This window comes from Hypomesus transpacificus, chromosome 14, assembly GCF_021917145.1.
Source record: "Hypomesus transpacificus isolate Combined female chromosome 14, fHypTra1, whole genome shotgun sequence".
NCBI classification, from domain to species: domain Eukaryota; kingdom Metazoa; phylum Chordata; class Actinopteri; order Osmeriformes; family Osmeridae; genus Hypomesus; species Hypomesus transpacificus.
The window spans coordinates 11,192,070-11,205,214 of record NC_061073.1 but is presented as its reverse complement, the minus strand read 5'-3'; the positions used below and the strand labels follow the sequence as shown (position 1 = coordinate 11,205,214).

The 13,145-nt window shown below is 48.3% G+C and overlaps 3 protein-coding genes across 6 annotated transcripts; 2 read left to right on the top strand and 1 right to left on the bottom strand.

Annotated features, from left to right (window-relative positions):
• Window positions 1–85: 85 nt before the first annotated feature.
• pla2g15 (phospholipase A2, group XV) lies at window positions 86–4,474 on the top strand. Its single transcript, XM_047034627.1, is given in 7 exon segments — window positions 86–421; window positions 1,424–1,580; window positions 2,099–2,217; window positions 2,343–2,441; window positions 2,539–2,763; window positions 2,978–3,259; window positions 3,262–4,474. Coding segments are annotated over 7 exon segments (1,254 nt in total). The 5' UTR covers window positions 86–279; the 3' UTR covers window positions 3,492–4,474.
• A 605-nt stretch (window positions 4,475–5,079) lies between these two features.
• On the bottom strand, window positions 5,080–7,744 carry usb1 (U6 snRNA biogenesis 1). 4 transcript variants are annotated; one of them, XM_047033226.1, is made up of 8 exons: window positions 7,639–7,726; window positions 7,076–7,213; window positions 6,722–6,957; window positions 6,293–6,476; window positions 6,012–6,110; window positions 5,768–5,873; window positions 5,435–5,515; window positions 5,080–5,347 (listed from the first exon to the last, which is right to left on the bottom strand). In XM_047033226.1, exons 2-8 carry the CDS (start codon window positions 7,210–7,212, stop codon window positions 5,240–5,242), a joined length of 951 nt encoding a protein of 316 aa, XP_046889182.1. In that variant the 5' UTR covers window position 7,213; window positions 7,639–7,726; the 3' UTR covers window positions 5,080–5,239. The 4 variants fall into 4 exon arrangements, with proteins under 4 accessions (XP_046889182.1, XP_046889181.1, XP_046889184.1 ...); XM_047033225.1 differs by having other exon boundaries at window positions 7,373–7,670; XM_047033228.1 differs by lacking the exon at window positions 7,076–7,213 and having other exon boundaries at window positions 6,722–6,826; window positions 7,639–7,744.
• Window positions 7,745–7,749: 5 nt separating this feature from the next.
• znf319b (zinc finger protein 319b) lies at window positions 7,750–12,171 on the top strand. Its single transcript, XM_047033219.1, has 5 exons — window positions 7,750–8,118; window positions 8,903–8,972; window positions 9,063–9,338; window positions 9,633–9,803; window positions 10,311–12,171. Exons 3-5 carry the CDS (start codon window positions 9,108–9,110, stop codon window positions 11,706–11,708), a joined length of 1,800 nt encoding a protein of 599 aa, XP_046889175.1. The 5' UTR covers window positions 7,750–8,118; window positions 8,903–8,972; window positions 9,063–9,107; the 3' UTR covers window positions 11,709–12,171.
• Window positions 12,172–13,145: the final 974 nt, after the last annotated feature.

The following is a 13,145-nucleotide window of genomic DNA, read 5'->3' as shown; positions in this document are numbered from 1 at the left end:
TTTTTGGAAGATCTTCTCTGATTAAAACTAAATGGGCCTAATTTAATCAAGTTATCTTTATGCCACTCCCATAATCACTCGACTATGTCTGACGTCGTCTATTTTTCCTTGATCAGACAGCGTTTCCTCCGTCAGAAACCTGTTGTTGTCTTTACCGCTACCATCGGTATCTTTGGATATATATTTTTTTAATTCTAGGAATTGCAGAACATAGAGTTCTTTATGTGCGTTGACTTTCGTGTTATCTAATACCAAGAGCGTTATGAGAGATAGCGAGAAATGGTCTCCAGCTGTGGGTTGACTGTTCTCCCTAAGCTGTTCCATCTGTGTTTGTTTTTGGTAACATGCAGCAACGCCAGATCATTGGAGAAATGTTTCCCGGGACAGTCTTGCCAGTCGGAAAGACCCCCAGTGGTCCTGAGTAAGTGTGTTCATTTTGTAGGGTGCTTGTTTGGTATACTCATCATGTGAGGATAGCTAGTTAGCTATGCTAAATTACTTGCGTGATTCATTGACTCCAGACAGACTGCAGTCAGTTCGAATGCTTTTTTGTCAGTTTTTTGTTAACAATTATGTAAGTGTCCCAATTGTATGTATCTAGCTAGCTTAAACAACAACCTCCATTTCTGACCGATTGTTTACTCACGAGTCATGAAGCAATACTGGAGACAGGTCATATGACTGTAACTAAATGGACCAGAATGTGACTGTGAATGTATTTACCACGCAGTGGCAACTGTTGAGCTAGATAGCTAGTTAGTCTGGAAACTTAAGTATTCGGTCGATAAATAGACAAGGTTTTGTCCGATTCTAAAGTTCTATATCAGATCTCCAGCCAGCTTCAATGTGAAAATGAGTCGTGAAATCGTGGAAATTAACAGATTTGGCTCTTTTCAACAAAGGCTTATCTAATCTTGTTTGACGAGTTAGTCTACTGTTTGTATACCTACATTTGTGTGATTGCAGGTAGTGAATGGTTTCACCTCTGACTTTGGTCTCTAACTTGTGGTTAACGCTGGGTCACAGTTAGTAGCCTAGCTCTAGACTATATTGGCGTGAAGGAAGGTGGGGCCTGAACTCCAATTAATCCCAATTTCGTAATGTAGCCTACTAATGTGTAAACAATACATTCTAGAGAAACTGGCCTTATGAGTCAATAGACCATCGTCAAAGAAAGCAGCTGATGGTTGCCTTCATCATCTTAGTGTTACTGTATTTTCCCTGTTAGTATATCTCACATTACTGTATCAAATAATTGGTTGACTGCCATGCTGGTCTAATGTCCAAATCGTAGAGATCAGAGTAACAAGCCGAGTCCTATCTGGTTCCATGTTCCATGTTCAGACGACTGTTCATATAGGTAGATGGATGCTAAGCGAAGATTAATGCAGATGTGTACAGCCTACATATTCTGTTGCTTCAGTTCCAGGAGACCTGGGTAACCAGCTAGAGGCTAAGCTGGACAAGCCTAGCGTGGTTCACTATATCTGCTACAAGAAGACTGACACATTCTTCACCCTGTGGCTGAACCTTGAGCTGCTGGTGCCTGTGGCCATCGACTGCTGGATCGACAACATGAGGTGAGTTGCTGTCTGGAATGGCAGGAACAGTCAATGTTTTCTTTTTTCAACACTTATTAACTAAAAACGGTCCTACACTTTGTCTTTTGCTTTAAAAAACACATCAATAGGTCATAACCTGGCCTATGAGGTTATCAGCATTGGCCCCAGTGCACACTGACCTTTAAACCGACTAAAATACTGTGTCATCTTTAATCATCCCTCAATATTTCTAACCTTTCATGCTTCTAGAATCAGTCAAACCACACCAATATTTATTATCATCAGTTAAAACAGGTTCAAACTAAATAAGGTTGAGCGTTCAGTGTGCCCCATGCAGTATTTCCCCTGATTGACATCACTGCTCAGCATTCTGTATCTGCATTTCAGTTCTTTCTCAGGATACAGAAAGTAGACAATTCCGTTTGTCTGTCTCCCTGCCTCCCTTGATATTTTTGTCTCTTATAGTTTGATAGTCCGTCTGTCCGTCTGACTGTCTCTGTCCATCTGTAACTAACACATTTCCTGTTTTGTTCCAGGCTGATCTACAACAGCACCACCAGGAGCTCAGAGTCTCCCCCAGGAGTGGACATCAGGGTACCAGGCTTCGGGCAGACCTACCCTCTGGAGTATCTGGACCCCAGCAAGCGCAGCTTGGGTGAGTGGCCTCCTGATTAACCCTAACCCTGCTGGCTCTCTTGGCCTCCAGGTTCTACTGGCTTGCTCAGCTGATGAGGGTCACTGTACCAGACATGATCCCTTAACTAAGCTGTGTGTGTGTAGGTATGTATTTCTTCACCATAGTGCAGGCGCTTGTGGAGAGGGGGTACACAAGAGATGATGATATTCGAGGAGCTCCCTATGACTGGCGTAAAGCTCCCAGTAAGGACTCATTCACACGCACACACGCAACCCATTGACCATTTTCACAACATCTCCAATGTCTAATCTGCCGCTCTGGCTTGTGACGTTCCTCAAGATGAGAACAAGGCCTACTTCCTGGGCCTCCAGCAGATGATCGAGGAGATGGCGGAGAAGGCCGGGGGTCCCGTGGTGCTGATCGCTCACAGTATGGGGAACATGTACACACTGTACTTCCTCAACCAGCAGCCCCAGGCCTGGAAGGACCGCTACATCAAGGCCTTCATCTCCCTGGGGGCACCCTGGGCGGGTGTGGCCAAGACCCTCAGGGTGGTCACCTCTGGTATGCTGGGCACTGTGTATGGGGTGGTTACTGGGTGTTGTCGCTTTCTGAGTGCAGGGTTGAGGGGCTTTGTTTTCTGTGTGGTTTATTGGGTGTTGTGGTGTGGGACTGCAGATCATTATCAGTGTCTAGCAACCGAGCCAGTCGGTGTGCTTGTGGTTTGACTCACTCCTTCTATGTGTTTCCAATCACAAGATGGTCTCTCCCCCCCCAGGCGATAACAACCGTATACCAGTCATCAGCCCTCTGAAGATCCGCTCTCAGCAGCGCTCCGCCGTCTCCACCGTCTGGCTGTTTCCCTACGCCCACTCCTGGCCCAACAACCAGGCCCTGGTCCAGACCCCAACCACTAACTACACCGTCAGGGACTACCAGCGTCTGTTCACCGACCTGGACTTCCCTGACGGCTGGGCCATGCGGCAGGACACGGAGCCCCTGGTCAGTGCGCTGCAGGCCCCCGGGGTGGCCATCCACTGCCTGTACGGGAGCGGCGTGCCACCGCCGAGGCCTTCAAGTACGACGGCAAGTTCCCGGACGTGGAGCCGACGGTGGTGCAAGGGGAGGGCGACGGGACGGTGAACCTGCTGAGCGCCATGCAGTGCAAACGCTGGCTGGGGAAGCAGAAGCAGCCGGTCCACCTGGTGGAGCTGCCGGGCAACGAACACGTCAACATGCTGCTCAACATCACCACCGTCGACTACATCAAGGCTGTGCTGTTTCCTACCTGAGGGGTCCACTCCCTGTCCACTTCCTGCCCCCCCCCCCCCCCCCTCCCCGATTCTCTCCCTCAACCGCCCCCGCTCAGGGGCTGCAACCAATTTCTGCCTCTTCCTCCCTCTCTTGATCTCTTCCTTTCCTCGCCCTTTCTTCTTGTTCTCCTCAGTGACCTCGTCATTCAGATTGATGCTTCGTTGGCAGGGAATTGATTGGCGTTGGTTCGGATCCAGATCTTAGAGCTTCATTCACACACACGTGCGATTTCATACATTGGATTCCTTGATGTTCATAGAAGATTTTCAGTTTTATAATGTTGAATGATTTTATGGTTGATTTATATTCATGTATACAGTAGATCTATGAAAGACCTGTAGGTTTGTACCTTAACTACAATTCTGTAATTTAAGAGGAACTGATCTAGAAACAGAGAGTAACAGGTTGTTTTGTGGCATAAAACTAAAATCAGATTTTATCTGCAAATTTTTAAAAGCTAATATTCTATTTAAGATGTTACATATTAAAGCTGTTGGCCTATATTAAGTACAAAACGAGGGTTCCATGTAGGCTCCAGTCATCAAAAAACGAACACTTAAAAATCACCTGGTGTAATTCATTCAGATCATGCTTTGCTTCTGTTAGTCTGCTATTCTAAATGTCAGCCATTGTGTGCGATCTGTACAACATGAGATTTATCATCAGATTTATGCTTACTGTCAGCTCATCGATAACCTTTATAATGACTAGTTCTTTCTTGAACCTGTTTGATTTTTGTATCTGTTCTTTGTTATCCTACATGGATGTTATTATGTCTGGTACTGAGAACCTGCTACAGCACAGCAAGGCCTGCTCTGACCAGTGTGATAGTAATTGTGCCATATTACAGCCCCATGGTTGGGCCAGACCAAGATGTTGTCATTGCTGAAAATCAAATAAGCTGTGTGTTGTGCACATTTGCTGCCTTCTGACTGAGTAAAGCTGTGATGTTACACATCGAGCCCGTCTTGTTTTCTATTTTGTGACAGAGGAGTGATCCCAGGGTTACTGAGAAACTGCAGTGCAAGTTTCAGTAGCAGTTTTGTCTGGTCCTTTTCAGTTCCTCTTCCCTTCTCTGTGGTTTCTCTACCATGACACTATACTGCTTGGTACATAACCACTCTACCTTATCTGTCTTTCTGATCTCACACTCAGCAAACCCTACAGCAAAACTTGGAATGTATTGGTTTAGATGTTTGTACTTTGTTAATAAGTGTGTCTATGCCCGAACAATGAGGTGTGAACAACAGTATTGTTCTTAAACACAGATTATATTAAACTCTTTCCTCATTTTAATAGTGAATCTTTATAACGACTAGTTCACCATAGGCCAGTCTCTGAACTGATGGTGTGACTGGCAGTGTTTTTCTTCCTCTAAATTGAGCTTGATTTCATCATACTGTAGCTGCAGAAGGCAAGACTTCTAATGAATCAGTACACCAAATCTGCATGTGATACTTCCTGGGACTATTAACAAAAACAACCTCTCCAGTGCTTCTACTGGTTTGGTCATTGTCTATTTTAATGCTGCTAAAGTCACAGGTGATAATGACATAAGGTTTGACATATGATAAAATAATCTTTATTTACAGCATCAATGATACATCAGGTGAGAGGATGGTGATAGGGTCAGACCCGATCCTAGTTCTATTTGAGCAGTCCTACACCAGCATTATTCCCTCAGCAGACCAAGGGAAAGGAGAAGATCGTGTACATCACTGAAATATCAGCAGACTAAGGGGAAAGAGAAGATCTTGTTCCCTGATTTGCAGCGGAGCTCCTGACAGTCCACCCTCAGCAGGAACCGTCCATCTTCATGGCAGTCAACCAGGCCCTGAGGACGAAGGAACAACACTGGATCCAAACCTCAACAGACCGAGAAGGGCTACACAAGGAGGGTGTCTGACGAAGGAGGAGTCACCTGGAGCTTTTGTAGACAGGTACGCATACAATCAGTAAAGTCCCCCGCACACCAGGCCAGACTGACATGGAACGATGGATTCTAGTAGCAGAGAGATGGTTAGTAGTTTAAAGTGTGACTTGACTTTGATTGTTGTTGGTTACTTTGCCATCTCTGGATTAATATTGCAGTCAGAGTTTGGAACATGTCACTGCAAAGGGAACATTGACTAGAGGGGGCGGACCAGTGCGACCAAGGGTGACTGGGAGATGAAAATTGTGTGGTAAAGAAAAGACAGGTTTGTAAGGTTTCAATGAGAGGGGAATTTGTAGTGTGAGGCGCTGGTTTCCAGACCTTGTAGAATGTATCCAGGCGGAACTCCTCCATGGTTCCATCTACTGTCTTCATTATCTGCAACAACTGAGAATGCCCACTAGAGACTTCCATCCCCAGGAAGGTTCTAGAGAAGAGAGTGGTATGGTTGAATCTGAAAGTTCTATATTCCGTTTCTCCTTTCTCTAAACTCGTTTCTGAGCAAGACCTGACAGCAAATTGTGTTCTTCAGAACTATGGGAACATGAAGAAGAATCCACAGTACCTGGTTTTCTCTGCATTGGAGTAGACCCTCAGTTTCTCTGCTGAACACACTAGCCTACAAAGAAAGATCTCAATCACATCTTTCCTCTGTAAGGTTTCCCTAGGGTTAAACATACAGGTTTAAGTTTCACACACATTTCAAAATGGACATTAGAGAGACCAATATCTATTGGACATTAGAGATACTAAGAAATAATATCACATCTATAAAGTGCTTTTTTTCCTTTCACAAAAATAACACAAGTTTGTTAGGGCTGGCGTTGAGCGAGGACAGCAGCGGACCTCCTGCAGTCGCTCAGGCCGGTTCTGAGGGACTGTATGAAGGGCTGGATCCAGTGGTGTCGCAGGACCACTGTCTGGGACATGCTGAGGTGGAAGTCCTGTGCCCGGGAGAGTGGGACCCCATGGGCCGCTGCTAAGGCCAGCATCTCATCCAGCAGCTCTAGGAATTCCTCTTCTGGAAGGTCTGTGGTGCAAGGGGATGTGATGGAGAGGGTGCTTAAAGTGTGCAACCAAACAGGAAGCAGCTGCCCCTTTCTACCCTGTGTGTACCTCTTGCCTCGGTCCCTGTTTATAGCAACTTGGTGTTTAAAATTTGGGAAGTATGTGTCGTGTACAGGTGCATGGTTGATAATAATTATACTGAAACTGTTGGTCCACCCTAACATTTACGTGGAGCCTTAGGCTGATTAGACTAAGACATGAACTTACATGGAAAGTACACATATGTGGCCCAGTTCCCCCTCTCATGTTTGAAGGAGCGTATCCGTCCTTCGTGATGTGAGCTGTTTTCCGTGTCAGAGTCCTCCCCTTCCCCTGTGAACATGTCCAACAGGCTGTCAGGGAGTGGCAGTCTGGAAAGCGTTGTTTCTGACTTCATTTTGGACTCCTGCCTTTTGGCAGTAGTACAGGTAACTGAGAGAGACTCATGGTCATTGCAGTTGTTCCTGATAATACAAAGAGGTTTATATCTGGATGAGACATTACTTCGCACAAATCTTTTCGTTCTGATGAGCCCATTTGTTAAATATATATAATTTAAAAAGCATATAATTTTCGTTATACCTGTGACTGGGGACTTCTAATTCTGGCTTGTGTTTCTTTCTCAACCTGTCATCGTTGTTACAACTTTGGCGCCTCTTTGCATTTTCCAATACTTCAGTTTCATCTTCAGAGCTGCTACTGTAGTTAACTAACATCATCCTATGGTAACATGTAAACAATTAATTCGGCTCTGGCTCCAGGCGTATTACAAGAGAAGGCAAAACAGGGAACCGGCGTTAATTCCGATGTAAACAAACAGTTGTTAGGATAATTGATGCCCCCATTGAAACAACATGTAATTCAACGTAGGTTCCATACCCAGTACACGGTCCGGCGATCTGTTTAATTCAACATCAATGGGAATATCGCTAGCGTATCCATTTCTTATATACTGGTTTTAATAAGTGTTAATTTTTGTTAACACATCACTTTTTCAGACGTCTTTCTTAGCAGTAGTTGTCACTGAATATTCAATACTTCTTAAAATGAATCGTATTAATATCTAGATGTGTGTGTAACAAAGACCTGTTAAATATTGAGCTAGAAAATAAAATAATTATGAACAGAGAAAATATCTTGCTTACCCTTACTCATACTACAAATAACTACTCATATCATATTATTAACAGAATAATGGTGAAAGCTGGCTATTCGTAGCAGGTTCCGGGTGTGTTGTGAGCATGCCAATTAAATATTGGATTATTCATGTTCCTGTGCCGGGGCAGGGTTTTTTTGCTAGCCCGATTGCTACCTACCATTTTATCCCAAATGTTCGTCTGTTTAACCTAAAAAAGTATAAATAAGCTATAATACGACCACACGAGGACGAAGGAAGTGTTTAAATGGGCCGTTCAAATAATTTTTATTGTATTTAGGCAATTTTTAGCGATTGACAATTTCCGAATTCTCCGGCCCTGGTATTGGGAACGCGTCAGACAGACAAGAGAACGACTGGCTGAGTCTGCGGATACGAACGAAGAGGGGACGTGTTTTTGGGCCTAAAACGGTTTCCCAATTTCTGTCAAAATTGTAAACCGCGCCAATAGCTCATGCAATCGGTCAAGGTATGTTACCAATTATCCCGTCTTTAGCTACCTGTCAAATTATCAGTACCCTGCAAGCGGTGCATCTTCTATCAAGATTCGATGTTCCGACATCAAATATTTTCGAACCCCGTAAACATTACTAGCGAGTTAGCTTTTTAGCCTGGTTAGCCTAGGTCTCCGGCGGCTAAGGATACCTAGCTAACGTTAGCCATGGGCATCAGCCGCCCTCGCAAAGAATTGAATGATGCTTCACTGTATTCGTGATAATCTTGCTCTTATGCATCTGCGTAGTAAGCGTTTGAGTGGTAATATTTAATGTATTGAAACAATTTGGTATTGGTTATGGTAAAGAAGCTGGGTATACATAAGACAATTTTACCTAGCTAAGCTTGTAGCTAGTTAGCTAGTATGTCGGCTACGCTAATCATGAGCGGTAGGGTCGGAATAGACTTGAAATCAGAACGCTGTCAAGGGTTTTGTGGCGATTTTATACTTGTCGTTGCTAGACCATTGATTGATTGATCAGATCATTAATATCAGAAAGTTGATTGATTGACATCTCCTGAAAGTCTTTGTGACACTATAGACGCTTAATAAAATGTTTAAACACAATAGAGGATAACATTTACTGATGGGATCTTGTTACGATATGATCTCAGCCTGGCTCATAGTTGGCTGTTGTTGGACATTGTTGTATTGGAAAGTTATAGAACCAAGGGCTTGCACATCTCCAAGGGAGTCATAACATAGCTATCGAAAGGTGAAATAATCCTATTTCTTTTCGGTATTGTCTTCTCTACAGAAATCCTGTGCGACCTGAAGAACAGAAGACACCCCCGTTCCCGTAACAACCACTCTCCATTATCCTCCACGTCAGTTGGCTTTAGATGACATTGTAAGGTGCCCAGCACCCCCAAACTGACCAGCCAGCTCACTCACCTTCCACTTTCTCCCCCACAAAGAGGTCCCTACCCGCTGCCAAGCTGAATCCCTACACCAGAGCCCGCATGACCGAGGCATGGCAGCAACATGCTGTGGCGCCTCCCCCGGTGGTCCACACCATCCCCCCGGGGGCAGAGAACGCCTTGGGCTGCGCGGTGTACGGCATCGTGCTCCAGCCGGACCCCCCCAGCCTGCAGCAGCAGCAGCCCCAGCAGCACCACGGGGCCCAGCAGCACGGAGGAGGCCAGCACAGCCAGCAGCAGCACCCAGCCCAGGCCCAGCAGCCCTCCCTGCAGGTAGGCCTGGCTCCACACCCGGACCCCCCCCCCTGGGGCTCTGCCGGGCCTGCTGTCACTGGCACGCCTATTCGATTTACGACAGTCATGGGGGCGTTTCTCTCGTGGTCTGGTTTGCTTGTGATCATACTGCGCACGGAAGGTTTCCCGCACAAAAGAACCATGAATCTTTGTTATAAAAATAAATACAATTAAGAGGATGCAAGATTTACCTGTCGCAAACAAAGTGAATGTAGCATGTGGCATCGCACCCCCGCTTGTGCTGACAGAAGCGATCCGTCTCTCCGCACGCAGGTAGGAGGGGAGGGAGGACACAAGTGTGGGGCCTGCGGCCACGATATCTCCCACCTGGCAAACCCACACGAGCACCAGTGCATGGTGAGCCAGGACCGCTCCTTCCAGTGCACCCAGTGTATGAAGATCTTCCACCAGGCGACTGACCTGCTGGAGCATCAGTGCGTGCAGGTGAGCAGGCTCAAAGCTCGTCCCTCCAGGTCCTCATGTCCTCCAGCCGTGAGTATTTTAAGGCCTTGGTTTTGCTGGAGCAAAATTGGTCCGTTCGGAGCAAAAACCATGACAATGCTGTTGAATTCTAACATTGATCTCCCTAAAACCTCCCATGATTTCTCTGAACAATTTGACCGAAAACCATGTGATCCTTAATCCCTAATCTTTTTGACTGAAGTGCTTCCCCCCCCCCCCCCCCCCCCCCCCCCCCCCCCTCTATTCTAGATATTAAGGTGTTTTGCGGTGTTTGCTCCGCGCCAGCAAAATCGCGTCCTTAATCTCATCCGGTGCCTCTGCAAGTCGGAGGTGCACGTCCAGTTGAAACGCATCTCACAGTCGGCGGGCCCGTCCGCTTGAGGAGTTTGCCGTGGAACGGACTGGCTCTCACCGCCCCAGCGCGTGCTGGTGGCGTGCGCATCTCCTCTGTAACGGAGGTTAATAAAGCACTATCTTATCTTCTCCTAGGTGGAGCAGAAGCCGTTTGTGTGCGGGGTGTGTAAGATGGGCTTCTCCCTGCTCACCTCGCTGGCACAGCACCACACCTCGCACAACAGCAGCAACCCTATGAAGTGTTCCATCTGTGAGAAGACCTACCGGCCCGGTTCCTCGGGCAACGCCACGCCCACCTCCTCCGCCACCAATCCCCAGCAGCCGTCCAGCGACGGGGCGTCGGCCAGCGGTAGCTCCTCCATCACCTTCCCCTCGGCCCGCGACCGCCCCTACAAGTGCTCCGTCTGCCAGAAGGGCTTCAAGCACCTGTCGGAGCTGGCCCGCCACGAGCGCGTGCACACGGGCGAGAAGCCCTTCAAGTGCGACACGTGCGACAAGAGCTTCAGCCAGTCGTCCCACCTGGCGCACCACCAGCGCACGCACAGCTCCGAGCGGCCGTACAAGTGCGCCGTGTGCGAGAAGAGCTTCAAGCACCGCTCCCACCTGGTCCGCCACATGTACGCCCACTCCGGCGAGCACCTGTTCAAGTGCAACCTGTGCGAGCTGCACTTCAAGGAGTCGTCGGAGCTGCTGCACCACCCGTGCCACCCCCAGGGCGCCCGCCCCTTCCGCTGCGCCACCTGCGGCAAGGGCTTCAAGCGCCCGTCGGACCTGCGGCAGCACGAGCGCACGCACTCGGAGGAGCGGCCGTTCCACTGCGAGGAGTGCCAGATGAGCTTCAAGCAGCAGTACGCCCTGGTGCGCCACCGCCGCACGCACAAGAACCCCGCCGACCGGCCCTTCAAGTGCAACCTGTGCGACAAGGGCTTCCTGCAGCCCTCCCACCTGCTCTACCACCAGCACGTCCACGGCATGGAGAACCTCTTCAAGTGCGCCTCCTGCCAGAAGGAGTTCAGCCAGTCGGGGGAGCTGCTGCGCCACAAGTGCGGCGAGTCGTCCTCCGGCTCCGGCTCGGCCGACAAGCCGTACAAGTGCGACGTGTGCGGGAAGGGCTACAAGAAGAGCTCCACCCTGCAGCGGCACCAGAACTCGCACTGCCAGGAGAAGCCGCTCAAGTGCTCCCTGTGCGACCGGCGCTTCCTGTCGTCGTCCGAGTTCGTGCAGCACCGCTGCGACCCGTCCCGCGAGAAGCCCCTCAAGTGTCCCGACTGTGAGAAGCGTTTCAAGTACACCTCCGACCTGCAGAGGCACCGGCGCGTGCACACGGGCGAGAAGCCCTACAAGTGTGCCAGCTGCGATAAGGGCTTCAAGCAGAGGGAGCACCTGGCCAAGCACCAGAGTGTGCATTCGCGCGAGGCCCAGTTTAAGTGTGTGTGGTGCGGGGAGCGTTTCAGCGACCTGGGCTCTTTGCAGGAGCACACTGTACAGCACACTGCTGAGGGAGGGGGCTACCCGGTCCCTCCCTGCATCTAGGCTACTAACAACACCCCCCTCCCAACCCCACCCCCCACCTCTCGTTTCTTCCTTACAGTGCACAGAAAAGAAGTAACCCTGCTTGCAAACCTTCAGTTGCCCCCCTAACCCCCCCCCCCCCTCCAGCTTGACAGAGAACCTCTTAACACTGCAGAATTACCTTCTATCTGACCCCTAAACTAACCCCCTGACCCCTAAACTAACCCCCCCCCCCCCACCTTACCCCAAGAAGAAAACCCTACAGGTTCTTTTTAATCTTCCTTTGTTTCATATTAAAAGGGTCTTACAGTCATCGTGCTGCCAAGTCTAACTTCTACTTCCCTAAAGGACAGAAGAATCACCCCATCCTGATTGAACGTGTTACTTACAATTTTATAGACTAGAGGAATATTGGCTCCTCGACTAGGTCAACCTTGATGTTTTATCTCCCCTTGAACCAGCTCCCCCCCCCCCCCCCCCCCCCACTCCTTAAAGAAAGAAGAGAAGAAGAAATGTAAATCACCACATTCGCCTACATTTCTGTCTAGTCGAGCCAATTGTTTGTTTGTGTAAATAAGTAACCTTTTTAGGTTTGTGAAGAGGAGGACCCCTCCCGCCCTCTGACCACACTTCCTCTACACGGGAGTTGCGCCCCGATGGCGCGACCCCAAACTAGCTTTTTTTTTGTCGTTGTTGCCAACAGCGGTCGTTGTGACTCTGGAGACGCCCCACCTATGGAGATTCCGCATTGACTACCAAGAACTTGAAAATAGTTTTATACTGTAAGTTGGCCGTCAGCATCTATAGTCTGCTGACGTCTCTCCTGCTTCTCAAGTTTGGATTCCAGTATGCTGTGCTATGACTAACCCTCGATGGAGTGGACGTGTGTCCAGGCTGGGTGGGGGAGGAGGATGGTGATGGGGTGGGAGGGGTAAGCCCTCCCATCATCAGCATCTTCCGCTGCTGCAGGAGCAGCGGCGGTGGCACGCACTTGTCCGTCTCACCCACACACCGTCATCATCTTCTGTGCAGTTACTCTTTCTATGCTTTCTTTTGTATCAAGCCCACGACGAGAAGCTTTGGGGTTCTTTTTTGATGATTCTGTTTTATTTGTAAGAAATCACGGGAGGGCGGCCGGGGGGTGGGGGCTAGTTTTGTTGTGCTTTTTGTGGAAAAATATACAAAATATTTGTGAGTGGATGTATGTGGGTGTATATGTGTGTGGCCATGATAGTGGCAACTCTAGTTTGTACCAAAACACCATGACAACGCCCCGGAGAGCCCAGTTGAGGGGAGATCTAACCAGCCGAAGTTTTTAGTGACCCTAATGGTTGATGCCGCACCGCTCCAGCTTCACATCATCATATAGAAATATATATATATATTTCACACTAATCTACAGCTTCTATCCCAGCAGAGATCAGTTAAGATTTTTATCTGTGCTGAAAACTGTCTGAG

What these genes read in the sequence shown, in the direction of transcription:
- znf319b (XM_047033219.1), top strand. Translation starts at nt 9,108, where the DNA reads ATGACCGAGGCATGGCAGCAACATGCTGTGGCGCCTCCCCCGGTGGTC. An exon ending in CCCAGCAGCCCTCCCTGCAG is followed by an intron (nt 9,339 to 9,632) that starts GTAGGCCTGGCT and finishes CTCCGCACGCAG; the next exon opens with GTAGGAGGGGAGGGAGGACA. An exon ending in TGGAGCATCAGTGCGTGCAG is followed by an intron (nt 9,804 to 10,310) that starts GTGAGCAGGCTC and finishes ATCTTCTCCTAG; the next exon opens with GTGGAGCAGAAGCCGTTTGT.
- usb1 (XM_047033226.1), bottom strand. Translation starts at nt 7,212, where the DNA reads ATGATGTTAGTTAACTACAGTAGCAGCTCTGAAGATGAAACTGAAGTA. An exon ending in GGCCTGAGCGACTGCAGGAG is followed by an intron (nt 6,111 to 6,292) that starts GTCCGCTGCTGT and finishes GTTTAACCCTAG; the next exon opens with GGAAACCTTACAGAGGAAAG. An exon ending in GCCTGGATACATTCTACAAG is followed by an intron (nt 5,516 to 5,767) that starts GTCTGGAAACCA and finishes CTCTGCTACTAG; the next exon opens with AATCCATCGTTCCATGTCAG.